Source organism: Neolamprologus brichardi, chromosome 22 (genome assembly GCF_056152115.1).
Source record: "Neolamprologus brichardi isolate AB-2024 chromosome 22, ASM5615211v1, whole genome shotgun sequence".
In the NCBI taxonomy this organism is placed as follows: Eukaryota; Metazoa; Chordata; class Actinopteri; order Cichliformes; family Cichlidae; genus Neolamprologus; species Neolamprologus brichardi.
The window spans coordinates 27,945,805-27,957,616 of record NC_142124.1 but is presented as its reverse complement, the minus strand read 5'-3'; the positions used below and the strand labels follow the sequence as shown (position 1 = coordinate 27,957,616).

The 11,812-nt window shown below is 40.1% G+C and overlaps 1 protein-coding gene across 1 annotated transcript; it reads left to right on the top strand.

Moving 5' to 3' along the window:
• The first annotated feature begins 630 nt into the window (after positions 1-630).
• Positions 631-11,222, top strand: LOC102795447 (CMP-N-acetylneuraminate-beta-galactosamide-alpha-2,3-sialyltransferase 1-like). The gene is made up of 6 exons (XM_087834838.1): positions 631-885; positions 1,295-1,491; positions 1,606-1,773; positions 10,315-10,360; positions 10,466-10,585; positions 11,055-11,222. Exons 1-6 carry the CDS (start codon positions 631-633, stop codon positions 11,220-11,222), a joined length of 954 nt encoding a protein of 317 aa, XP_087690964.1.
• Positions 11,223-11,812: the final 590 nt, after the last annotated feature.

Genomic DNA, 11,812 nt, shown 5'->3' with positions numbered 1-11,812 from the left:
ATTCTCTTTCTGCTTTTCATTATCACTTTTTCCACACTAAAAAATTTCCAGTAGCTGTGTGAGTGCACAGAAAAGGTCAGAGAGGGGCCAGTTGTATTAAGAGACTTTAGTGGGTGACCCAGTGTCAGTAATTAAAATTAACCAATGACTGGTGCACAGTGGGGCTGCAGGCTGGCCCATGGGCCCAAAGGTGTACTGGCCCACTGGGAAAATGCAGAGTATGCCAGACTACCATTCTAGCCCTGAGTGCACATAAATGATGTGTAACTGTGGCTGAGTTTAGGCATGGCAGTAAATAACAGTAATATCCTATAATTCACAGTAGTGTGGACTAGTGATGTGCAGTGTCTACTGATTTTCATTCTGATCTGATACCAAGTAAGTTCAGGCTGGTATTGACAAGTCTGATCCGCCGATACTTTGTACAAAAACTTAAAAAAAAAAAAGAAAAAGTAAAATAAAAATCCACACCACTAGTATGGACTGATTTTAACAAAGTTGTAGTCTATCATTAAAATGATTTGTCTTGTTTGTGGCAAACATATGGTTGATGTATTGCCACATTGTTAAATCCTGTGCTCTATAATGTATCCACAGACAAACTAAATCCAAGAACATCAAAGTGTGAAGATGCTTCCCTTGAAGATGAAACTCTTCATCCTATTTTTCTTCATTTTTGCCACAATCATCGTAGTGTTTTATGGAAATTCATACATTTTGACTGCATACCAGCATTCCTTCTTCTATCGCAATACAAGTCTTTGTGCCTGTGACAAATGTTTAATGGAATATGATCCATGGCTTAGTGAGCTTATGGAAGCATCTCCTGAGCCCTTTTTGTCAGTCACAAACTATATGTCAGAGGATATTTTTAACTGGTGGAAGGTAAATATGAAAATGTAATAAATACATTTTAAAAATAAGGATATGCTGTAATATGCAAGGTTTTTCCTATATCGTCATTAGTTATTTCAGGTACTCATGATTGTGTCAGATACTGATAATATATAGAGATAAATAAGGTATCCAATTATGTAACTTTTTTTAGACTGAAACATTTAGGGAATTTTCACTATTTTAGAACATAGAATACATTTGTCAAATATTTGCAATGCAGTAAGCATTGTAGTAATAGGACATTAAATGTGGATTTAAATAATGCAAATTTTATGACCTTATCAACAATCCTACATATGACATTAGAATTTCAATACTTTCAGACTAATCAGTTGTTACATATAGGTATTGAAGCCAACAATTTAATAACCATAGTCTTGCTTTTGTTTCATGTCAGCGAATACAACGGGACAAACGCAACTATACTTTCTACAATAAAACCGTGGATAAGATGTTTCACATCTTCCCACCCAATGTGGGTTTTACAAGACCCAGCCCTGACCTCTGCAGAACTTGTGCTGTAGTTGGGAATTCTGGTAATCTAATGGGATCATTTTATGGACCTCTGATAGATTTTCATGATATTGTTATAAGGTAATGTTAACATAACTCCACAGACAGTATATCATGCAGTAATCTATATATACATATGTGTATGTATGTACAATAAATCCTAATAAATAACATGTGTGGTAAATCCTCTTCTAGAATGAACCGTGGCCCTACCAAAGGTTTTGAAAGAGATGTAGGAACCAAAACAACACATCATGTGATGTATCCACACGGTTCTACCAATTTGGACAACACCACTTACCTTGTTCTGTTCCCATTCAAAACCTATGATTTAGAGTGGCTCATCCAATCCTTCACTCAAAGGTATGTGCTGTGCAAAGTTAATACCAGTGTTTTTTTATTTGGATAAAAATTTGTTTCAATGGTCTTTGACAATAAGAGTAATAAACAGTAGCAAAAACAAGATTGGACAAGTTTAAAAAAAGGGGATTTTCTGACAGTGTCACGGTCTGGCTGGCAGACCGTGGGGATATGGGGAATGAGGACCCAGGCGCGGTGCTCTGTGTATATACAGTGCGTTTATTTACAGTGATGGAAAAACATGACAATAAATCCTGTGCTCTCCCGACTCCCGTGACGTGTCCTCTTCCCAGTGTTAGGTGTGACATGGTCTTCAGGTGTGGCCTATCACCTGCCAGGGCCACCCCCCCCCCCCCCCCCCCCCCCCCCACACACACACACACACAGACACATATGCAGGGAGAACGAGGGACAACAATACAAAATACATAAATTATAATATTAGTCCGAAACCGCTCAGGGTCCCTGGGTCGCTCAGACCCAGGACCCTGACAGACAGATAGATGTATCATATCATTTCCTGCAGAAATGGAGCTAAACAAATCTGTTAGAGGCAGTAAGATAAAATGAAACAACATTTATCCCATGCTGGTCAAATTTAGTTGTCATATCAGTGCAATAGAACCACCTAAAAACAGTGAATTTGAACATAAAAAGAGATAAAGTAAATCTGAGAGTTAAAAACACTGAGAAGTGTCCACTGCATTTTATTTTTTGGATATATGGTATTTTACACATTTTCTTTTCCCAGTGATCTCTGTCGCTCCCTTCCCTATTCCAATTTATTTGTGAACCATTCAGCATACAACTCATGCATACAGGAGCAGGCTAATATTCCTAGAACTAGAACCAAACAAGGTGAGGCAGCATTTACTGTTCATGCATCTCTATTGTAGCATAAACTCCCCTCACACTTGCAGCGTGCAAAATCTATTAGTTAATTTCAATCAGGATTTAAAACTGTTTTTTGTTTGGTTTCCTTTTTACGTGAAATATAAATTCTAGCGCTGTCAGTATTAATCTTGTAAAAATGACGTTAACGCCATAACCGCAATAATCTGCAAATCTCCGTTAGCGAGTTGGGCTTACATAAGTTGGCTTGCGTTGGGCTGCACGGCGTCAACGCATTAGCGCAGTTAGTTCCTTAACACGTTACCGCCGTGCAGCCCCACACATAGGGCAATCTGCGTTAATTCGCTAATGGAGAATGCCGCATTAATGCAGTTATGGCGTTAACATCATTTTAACGAGATTAATGCTGACAGCACTAATAAATTCTATTATAATTATTGTATTTTTGCTTAGTCCTAATCCTTTCCTCATTTTGTGTTTGTAAAGCACATAGAATTGCTTTTGTATGAATGGTGCTACAGTAGTTTGACTTTGACAGTTCATACATGTTCAGTGACATGCAGTTAAGGTTTTGGAGAACAGGATGGAAGCATGTTGGTGAAAACACTTTCTGTATGCTGTATGATAGAAAGGGGACAGAGGGGGGAATGCCTCCGCTGCACCCTGGTGACATACCTTTACCCCAAGGCCCTGCATGTGTGGGTGATTGTGGTGGAGCGGGAAGAGGGAGGCAGCTGGAGATAGGAAGGGAAGGAAGAGAGGGGCAAGTGGCTGGGGCCAGCTCCCCCGCTGACCCCAGCAGGCACCCCCCACTCTGCAACCCACCAGGGCAAGGTGGCCCAGGCCCATCCGGACCCAGTTCACCAGCGCCGCCCGGCCCCACAGAGCTCGGGACAGCCCACCCGACCCCACCACAGAACAGAAACTGCACCCACCCTGTCATCCACTCATCTTCCAGACTACACAAGACAATAGACACCCAGACTGAGTTCTTCATCCACCTCTCCTATATCTCCACAACCCCAGCAACACACCAACCAGGACCAAAGCCCCCAAGGCCCAGCCAGGGCCCCAGCCCAGAGACGGAGCACCCCCAGAACCCCATGCCCGTCCCGGACCCACCCAGGGGCAGCCAGGCTACCAGGTCAGTAACCCACGTCTGTCAGCACACACCCTCCCTAGCCCCACTGCATGCAGCCACGAGGAAGCCGTCACCTAAGAGCCAACAGAGTCCTTAACAGGCCATGACTGCAACCCCGGGTTGAGCCCTCCAAGGAAGACGCTCCTGGGGAATCCCCCGACGCCCCAAGCCTGTCCCTACCCCCACACCAATCACAACAGCGAAGGTGGGACCAAACTATGACCCCCCACCCCCACTAGGTGTTGAAGCTGATCAAAGGAGCCCAGAGCAATTGATCTGATGTGGTGGCAGAGGCTGTATCAAGACTAATGTAATCTATTAGATAATTTCTATATTGGTTAGAATTAAGATTATTTTTTATTTTTCCAGTTCATGAGGACTGTTTTCTTGGCTATGCATAGGGCAGTGAAAAACATATGGGCTATATTCTTTTCTGTAGTGACATAATCTAAGCTGCCCAACAAACACACTAAATGGGAAGTTGGGATGTTACATTTCAGACACTTCGATAAGTCTTCACATATCTCGTGCCAAAACGTTTGAACTGGTGGACAGAACCAAAGGGCATGGATATAATTGTCCGGTGTATTGGTTTGACAGTGTGAGCAGTTGTTGGTAGACGTAAAGCCCATCTTGAACATCCGGTGACCTGTATAGTGTACTGTATGTCGTATTCTGTATTGAATTAACTGAAGACTGGGAAAGGTTTTTAAGCATATCTGAGACCAGAAGTTTTGGTCTAAGTTAACTGATAAATCCGCTTCCCATTTTGCAGTAGGAAGTGATATTGATTCATCTGTTTTAGAAAGCATTCTGTATATTTTGGAAAGTAATTTGGGGGTTTTAAGAGTAAGAAATTGTACCACACTTGATGGTGTTTGTAGTTCAACTTGACTGGGTTTAAATTTCTTTTTTACTATGGATTTAATTTGTTGATATTCTAAAAATCTTTTCTTGTTGATCCCATATTGTGTAACTAGTCTGTCAAATGGAATAAATTATATTCCTTCTAATATATGTTCTAAATATTTGATTCCTTTACCACTGCAATCTGAAAAGTTTATCATATTATTGTTTTGTAATATGTCAGGGTTGTTCCAGATAGGTGTACGTTTGCATGGGATTAATGAAGACTCCGTCAATTTTAGAAACTCCCACCATGCTGTCAGAGAAGAGCTGATCTTGACGCTTTTGAAGCATTCGTGTCGTTGGATGTTTGAGCTGATAAATGGTAGGTCTGAAATCTCTAGATTATTGCAAAGTGCTTGTTCTACATCTAGCCAAGGTTCGTCTAAGAAGGTATGTTTTAGCCGTTTAGTTTTGCTGAGATAAATTGAAACCTGTTGGCTAAGAAGTAGTGCTGAAAGTTAGGTAGTTCTAATCCTCCTTTATCCTTGGTCTTTTGTAATGTTTTTAAGCTTATACGTGGGGGTTTATCTTTCCAAAGGAATTTGGACATATATGAATCTAGAGATCTGAACCAATCTTGTGGTGGTTTAGTTGGGATCATTGAGAATAAATAATTTATTTTTGGTAAGACCATCATTTTTATAGTGGCAACCCTTCCCATGAGTGATATGGGTAAACATTTCCATCTAGCCAGATTGCCTTCTACTTTCTTTAAAAGTGGGATATGGTTTAATTTAGTTAGATCTGCAAGCTTGGGGGAAACAAGCTTGTAGAGAGGACTTTCTGCAGCTTCAAGGCAGAGACAAACGTTTTTCTCAACTGCCAGACAAAATCAGTGCATTCACTCGAAAACTTGAGATGTACAACAAGCGACTTGATGAAGAAAATGTTTATTCCTTTGAGAATCTGAGCAACTTTGCCTAAGCCAGTTAGTTGGGAGCTAGGACAGTAATCCCATGTCTTAAAGAGCACACCTCTTCCCTGAGAGCATCTTTTCAGAAATACTTTCCAAATAACAGTGCTCAGTATGACTGTGTTAGAGATCCATTTAATGCAACTGCACCTGCTGATTTCAATTCTACTGAAGAAGACCAATTCATTGAGAACACCTCTGGCTCCACACTCAGGCTTAGGTTTGCAGGTCAAACACTGAGTGAATCCTGGCTTGGTTTGAAGAGGGAGTATCCACGCCTAGGAAAGACAGCTGTGGGCATTCTGCTTCCGTTTGCTATGTCGTATCTCTGTGAGATGGGGTTTTCTGCTGTTGCCTCACTGAAAACAAAGTATAGATCTAGGTTGAACACTGAACATGACTTGAGAGTGGCAGTATCAAGTCTGCAACCACGTTTTGAAAAGCTCTGCATTCAAAAACAGGCTTACTGCAGCCACTAAGAGTGGAAAGTCCTTCACCTATGCCACTCTTTCCACCTGCCCCTAAAAACAGTCTGTGATCATTGTTGGGCTTTTTATTACCGCTATTCATTTTAAAGCTCAGTTTTAAAAACCGTACGATGTAACTACAGTCCAGCCCATGCAGCAGTATATTATTGACTAACCTCGTATTGTGGATGGAATATCTCAGTTGTTCTCCCGACTGAAGTTTGGTCTGTTTACAGCATCCTGCCATGCGATTGCATTTGTTTCTAATCTTCAGAAACCCTCACATTTTATCGAGTGGAAAAAGGTTAGCGTTCTTCCTCCAGCTTCACAGTTTATATTATGCTAACATAGCTGTGTTGCTAGCAATCATGTGGCACATCATTATATACCAGCTAGCCGAACTTCAGTAACCCTACAAACGTCACTGCTGTTTAGTTTCCTGTCTTCATTTATGTCGGAAGTGATAGCAGAGCTATACGTCTTAATTTGTTTCAGAAATCGCTCAGTCAGAACATGCTCTATTATATTTAGATGGAAACTAGCGAGCTAACTCCCTGCTAACTTCTAACTCCATTAAATTTAATAAATTCTGTTTTCATGGATGCCTGGATGTTAAACGTAATTGTTACACCTAGTAAAGCAGCAACGCTGATCATTTTATTACAGATGAAGGGATTTAGACAGTTTTTAACTCTCAGTGATGCCGCAGTGATTATGTGACTTAGGGACCTGTGTTTGGGCCCAGGCACGGCTAATGATGTCAGACTTAAAGACCGATAGCCTTGTGCAATAAGAATGGAGGCATTTATATACTTACAACAGTGATACAAAACGAAGAAAAAAAAGGAAGTTAATTAAAAACAGTAAAAGTAAGACTTATGCTCTCAGCTCCCACTCTTAGAGTATCAGTGCTTAATAAAACCCATGAACATTCATTCTATTCCCTCTGAGAACCTTGACACCTGGAGAAATCCACCAGGTTCCAGGTATAGATGTTTTCAACATGGTTTGCAGAAGTCCCAAACCCTTAATGGTTTTGTAACTATTTCCATATTGATAATGTCAAAGACTTCACTTCTCGTGTGTTCTTGAGGTTTTTTTTTTAGATTATTTCAAAAAGCATAACATTATGCTATAATTAAACCTACTTCATTTTAAGAGAAAAGTTCAAGTTAAATAATTTATTTCAGCAGGTCTGGCAGATAGTGTGCCTATGCAAATCTTTCTCAAAAATGTGGCCCAAGCAGACCGAGTTAGATAATCTCTTGAGTGATGACTCAAAAGATTATCTAACTCCTGATAGGACATGCCTGGAGCTTGGACAAAAAAACATCTGGAGTTTCATACTCTGCAAAAGCAAAGATGAGATCCTGAAGCCACCCCCTACCATTTGGCTATGTCTGGATCAATGGTTCTCAAACTTTTCACAATTAGTACCACCTCATAAAATATATGGCTCTTGAAGTACCACCCTTATGCCCAACATTTAAGTACAGTAGTATAGGCCGATTTAACACCATATAAAGTTTACAGGAGACAATTTTATTTCTCATATGAATGCTATTTATTTTAACTGTCATAAACAGGATGTGATGAGTTATAATAATAACAACTGTACTGCATTAAAACATTCACAGCAGGTGGGATATCCAATCTTTAAGTTATGACATGATGAAACCTGCTTCCGGGTCCAAACTACTTTGAGTTTATTAACAAGCCCCTAAAAAAAGACAGCGATCACTGTTGGCCTCTCTCGGTTTATATTACCACTATTTTTTAAAACCATATGATGTAACTACAGCCCAGCCCATGCAGTAGTATATTAATTACTAGCCTCGTATGGTGGATAGATTATCTCAGTTGTTCTCCTCACTGAAGTTTGGTCCATTTATAGCATCCTGCCATGCAATTGCATTTGTCCCTAACCCTCACATTAACTTTTATCGAGTCAAAAACGTTAGCGTTGATCCTCCAGCTACTCTATGTTTATGTTATATTAACCATAACTGTGTAGCTAGCCACCACGTAGCCACCATTATTATATACCAGCTAACCCAACTTCAGTAACCCTACAAACACCACTGCTGTTTAGTTTTCTGTCTTCATTTATGTTGGAAATTATAGCAAAGCTGTATGTTTTCATTTTTACTGTGACAGTTAAGCTGCCAGATTTTTGGCTTCACACTATCCTTCATGGTTTCTGTATGTCGAGACTCAGTTTCATTTCAGACTCATTTCAGCCGACGGCACGAAATACCATCATGTGGTGGCATTGCAGTCCACCCACCATGTGATGACCCTCCTCTGGGATCTCCCCCACCCAAAAGAAATACGCTGCTCTCAAGACGCTGCTGCTGTGGTGCTACTCCCTCTCCGATGCACAGCAGGCAGAGAAAGTCCTCTCTCTCTCTCAGGCCTGGGCGATGGTACCGCTCTCGAGCCCATGGATAGCATGCTGTCCTTGCTAGGAACAGATGACAGCGGATTCCTCTTCACTCACCTCTTCCTCCGACATTTGCTGGCTCCAGTGCAAGCTGGCCTAGCCAACTCCCCACTGCTAGTGGAGACTGACTGCATTCTCAGACTGCATTCTCCTGGCTACTAGGAGCTTCAGGCATCCAGGCGATAGTTCCCGACTCTCTGACGGCATCTCCCGCGCCCCCACTGATTTTTACCATCAGTGTTTTGGCAGCCCAGCATGGCACTATCTGCTGCCTTGCAGTTTTAAGGCCCAGGGAAATGAGCCCCCCAGTGCTCTTTACCACTGGAGATAAGGAAAGGCTGCTCTTCAAAGAGGACTCAAGCTCAGGGAGACGTTTTCTGGTCTACTCCAGGTCCCAGAAGAACCTCCGCCTCTGTCAGTGCGCCCCAGGCTGGCTGTGGCTACAATATAGCTTGCCATCACCAGTGTGTAAATGTGTGTGTGAATGGGTGGATGACTGAACGTGTAAAGCGCTTTGGGTACCTTAGGGACCAAGTAAAGCGCTAAACAAATACAGGCCATTTACCATTTACCATTTTCTTTGCAAACATCCACAATTGTATATTATTTAAAAAAATCTTTAAAAAAAATATGAGACTTCCCGTGTACCACTAGAGAGAGCCCAAGTGCCACCATTGGTATGCGTACCAAAGTTTGAGATATTCTTGAACAAATCTATGTACAGAATCTGTCACAATCTGAAAGCAGGGACTCAAGCGCAGAACAGGTTGACGTCTCAGAGCACCGTTTATTTACACACCAGTGCGATAATATATACAGTGACGGGGAAAAATCCAGGGTTCCAAGGGATTAGGGGAAGGCTCTCTCTCTCCCGCCCTTGGCTCAGGTGTGTGAGCCAGCAGTGAGCTCCGCCCAGGCAGAGAGGTAGGGGAGAGAGAGAGAAAGCAAAAACACAAGTGTAGCCTTGTGAGGCCGGCTGGGCAGGTACGGGGACCATGACAGAATCAATGATAAAAGGCATCCCTTGTCGAGTCCAACACCCACCAACATTAAGTCCGACTTGCTGCTAGCTTTCACTATGGTTATGGACTGAATGACCCCGTAACAACTGGCCAAACGCTCTGTGCTCCCGAAGTCCATAACTTGCCAGAACTACTCTGAGACCAACTGAAAGTCTTGTTCTTGGAACAAGACATGTGATTACTGACAGTTAATTCATGATTTAACAAGTGGGGCAATTGCTTTTTTATGTGGATAGCTTTTTTCCCTTGATAAATAAAAATCATAATTTATTTGGGTTATCTTTATTAAAGAGAATAAAAGTCAGACATATAGTCTGATATAGTGGCATCTGTTAATTTTTTAACTAAATTTGTAGTCTTGGTAGAGAGTTAGGCCAGTTGCCTATTCATTACAACTCAGAAATGTAGTTGGACATTTGAGACCATGCCAAGACCTGTAAACATCACAGAGATTGAAATTTCTGTTCAGAGTGGGTCGACATTAACAAGAAATGGCCATTGGAGGTTCTGAAATTAACACCAGGCCTACAATTTAATGCACGAATATAAAAAGATAGGACAGAAAAAGACATTATCAATAGCCAAAATTGGTTAATTAGTTTTTAATTACATTAATGCTTTGTGATAAATTTTCTTCTGTGAAAAAAAGAAACTCTACATAACCCCAAAACAACTATGCAAAGCTCCACTGCATGAGTTTATTGTTACTGTTTTTGTTGAAATTGTTAAATTCTAGGAAAAAGTTAATAGTAAAAAATTAAAGGGTGGATCTAATATATTTTATGTATATCCAACAGGCAACAAACAACAGTTAACTCAGGCTTAAAAGCGAACAAGGATTTGGTGAGTTATATGATATGCTGCATAGGTACCCCAGAATATATATAATTCATTAGAAAATTCATCAGTCTTGACTGTCACTATAAGTTGAACTATAATCTTTAACAGGTGATGATCCTCAGTCCAGCCTTCATGAAATATGTGCATCATGTTTGGTTAAAACGGAAGGGCAAGTATCCATCCACTGGCTTTATGACTTTGATTCTCAGCTTGCACATGTGTGATGAGGTAGGTTTGTAAAGCATAGTTATAATAACATATTAGATTCAGGAAACCAATTAGATATGTTAATGATTGTGTGATTTATATATATATATATATATATATATATATATATATATATATATATATATATATATATATATATATATATAGATAGATAGATAGATAGATATATTGTTTTTATTTTATAGCAGGGGTGTCGAACTCCGGGTGTCCTGCAGGTTTTAGATAACTCCCTGGGTCAGCACACCTGAACCAAATGATTAGTTCATTACCAGGCTTCTGGAGAACTTCAGGACATGTTGAGGAGGTCATTTAGCCAGTTAAATCAGCTGTGTTGGATCAAGGACACATCTAAAACCTGCAGGACACCGCCTCTCGAGGCCTGGAGTTCGACAAATGCGATTTATAGTGATGACATAGGTTAGATCCTTATGAGATTCCTTTGTTAATTTTACTATATTTGTATTCCCAGGTCAGTGTGTTTGGGTTTGGAGCAGATCGAAATGGAAACTGGAATCACTATTATGAAAAATTAAAAGTAAAACGTCTGCGAACTGGACACCATGCTGGAAATCAAGAATACAAACTCATTGAGGAACTCTATAAGAAAGAGAAAATTCTTTTTTTCAGAGGATGGTGATCTTTCTTTTCTTTTTTCTTTTTTCTCTCTGTGACATTAATAATAATTAAAGAATGAGTTTACTGATAGAAAAAATGTACATGTTTTTGCTTGATGACATGTATCTATTTGCTCTCTTTTGAGTTTAATTAGTTTTGGCAAACTTTGCATAAAATTGATTTTATTCTGAAACGCTGACAAAAAAAAAGTTTTAAAAAAGTACAACAAGTTGTTAGAAAAACAAATACTCAAGTAAAGCATCAATGCTTGAAAATTCTACTTAAGTACAGTAATATTAGAGTAAAGAATTTATATTTAGTTAGTTCCTGCCACTGGACTGAATGCCATGGCTAAATATTTTTGAGCAGCAAAAACGATTGAGCGTAAAGCTATCAGCTTGGCCTGCCCCAAAAAATTATTTTGATAGTTGACTAGTCACCGATTATTTTTGCGAATAGTCGACTAATCAGATCATGGATCCATTGGATGTAAAACGTACAGCTTATTGCACCAGCATCTGCTCTTATATAGCTATTATTAGCTTACAGCTTCAAGTGTTCAAGGTATGTGCTAACTAAAAATAAAAACAAGATGACAGTTTATTAATGAAA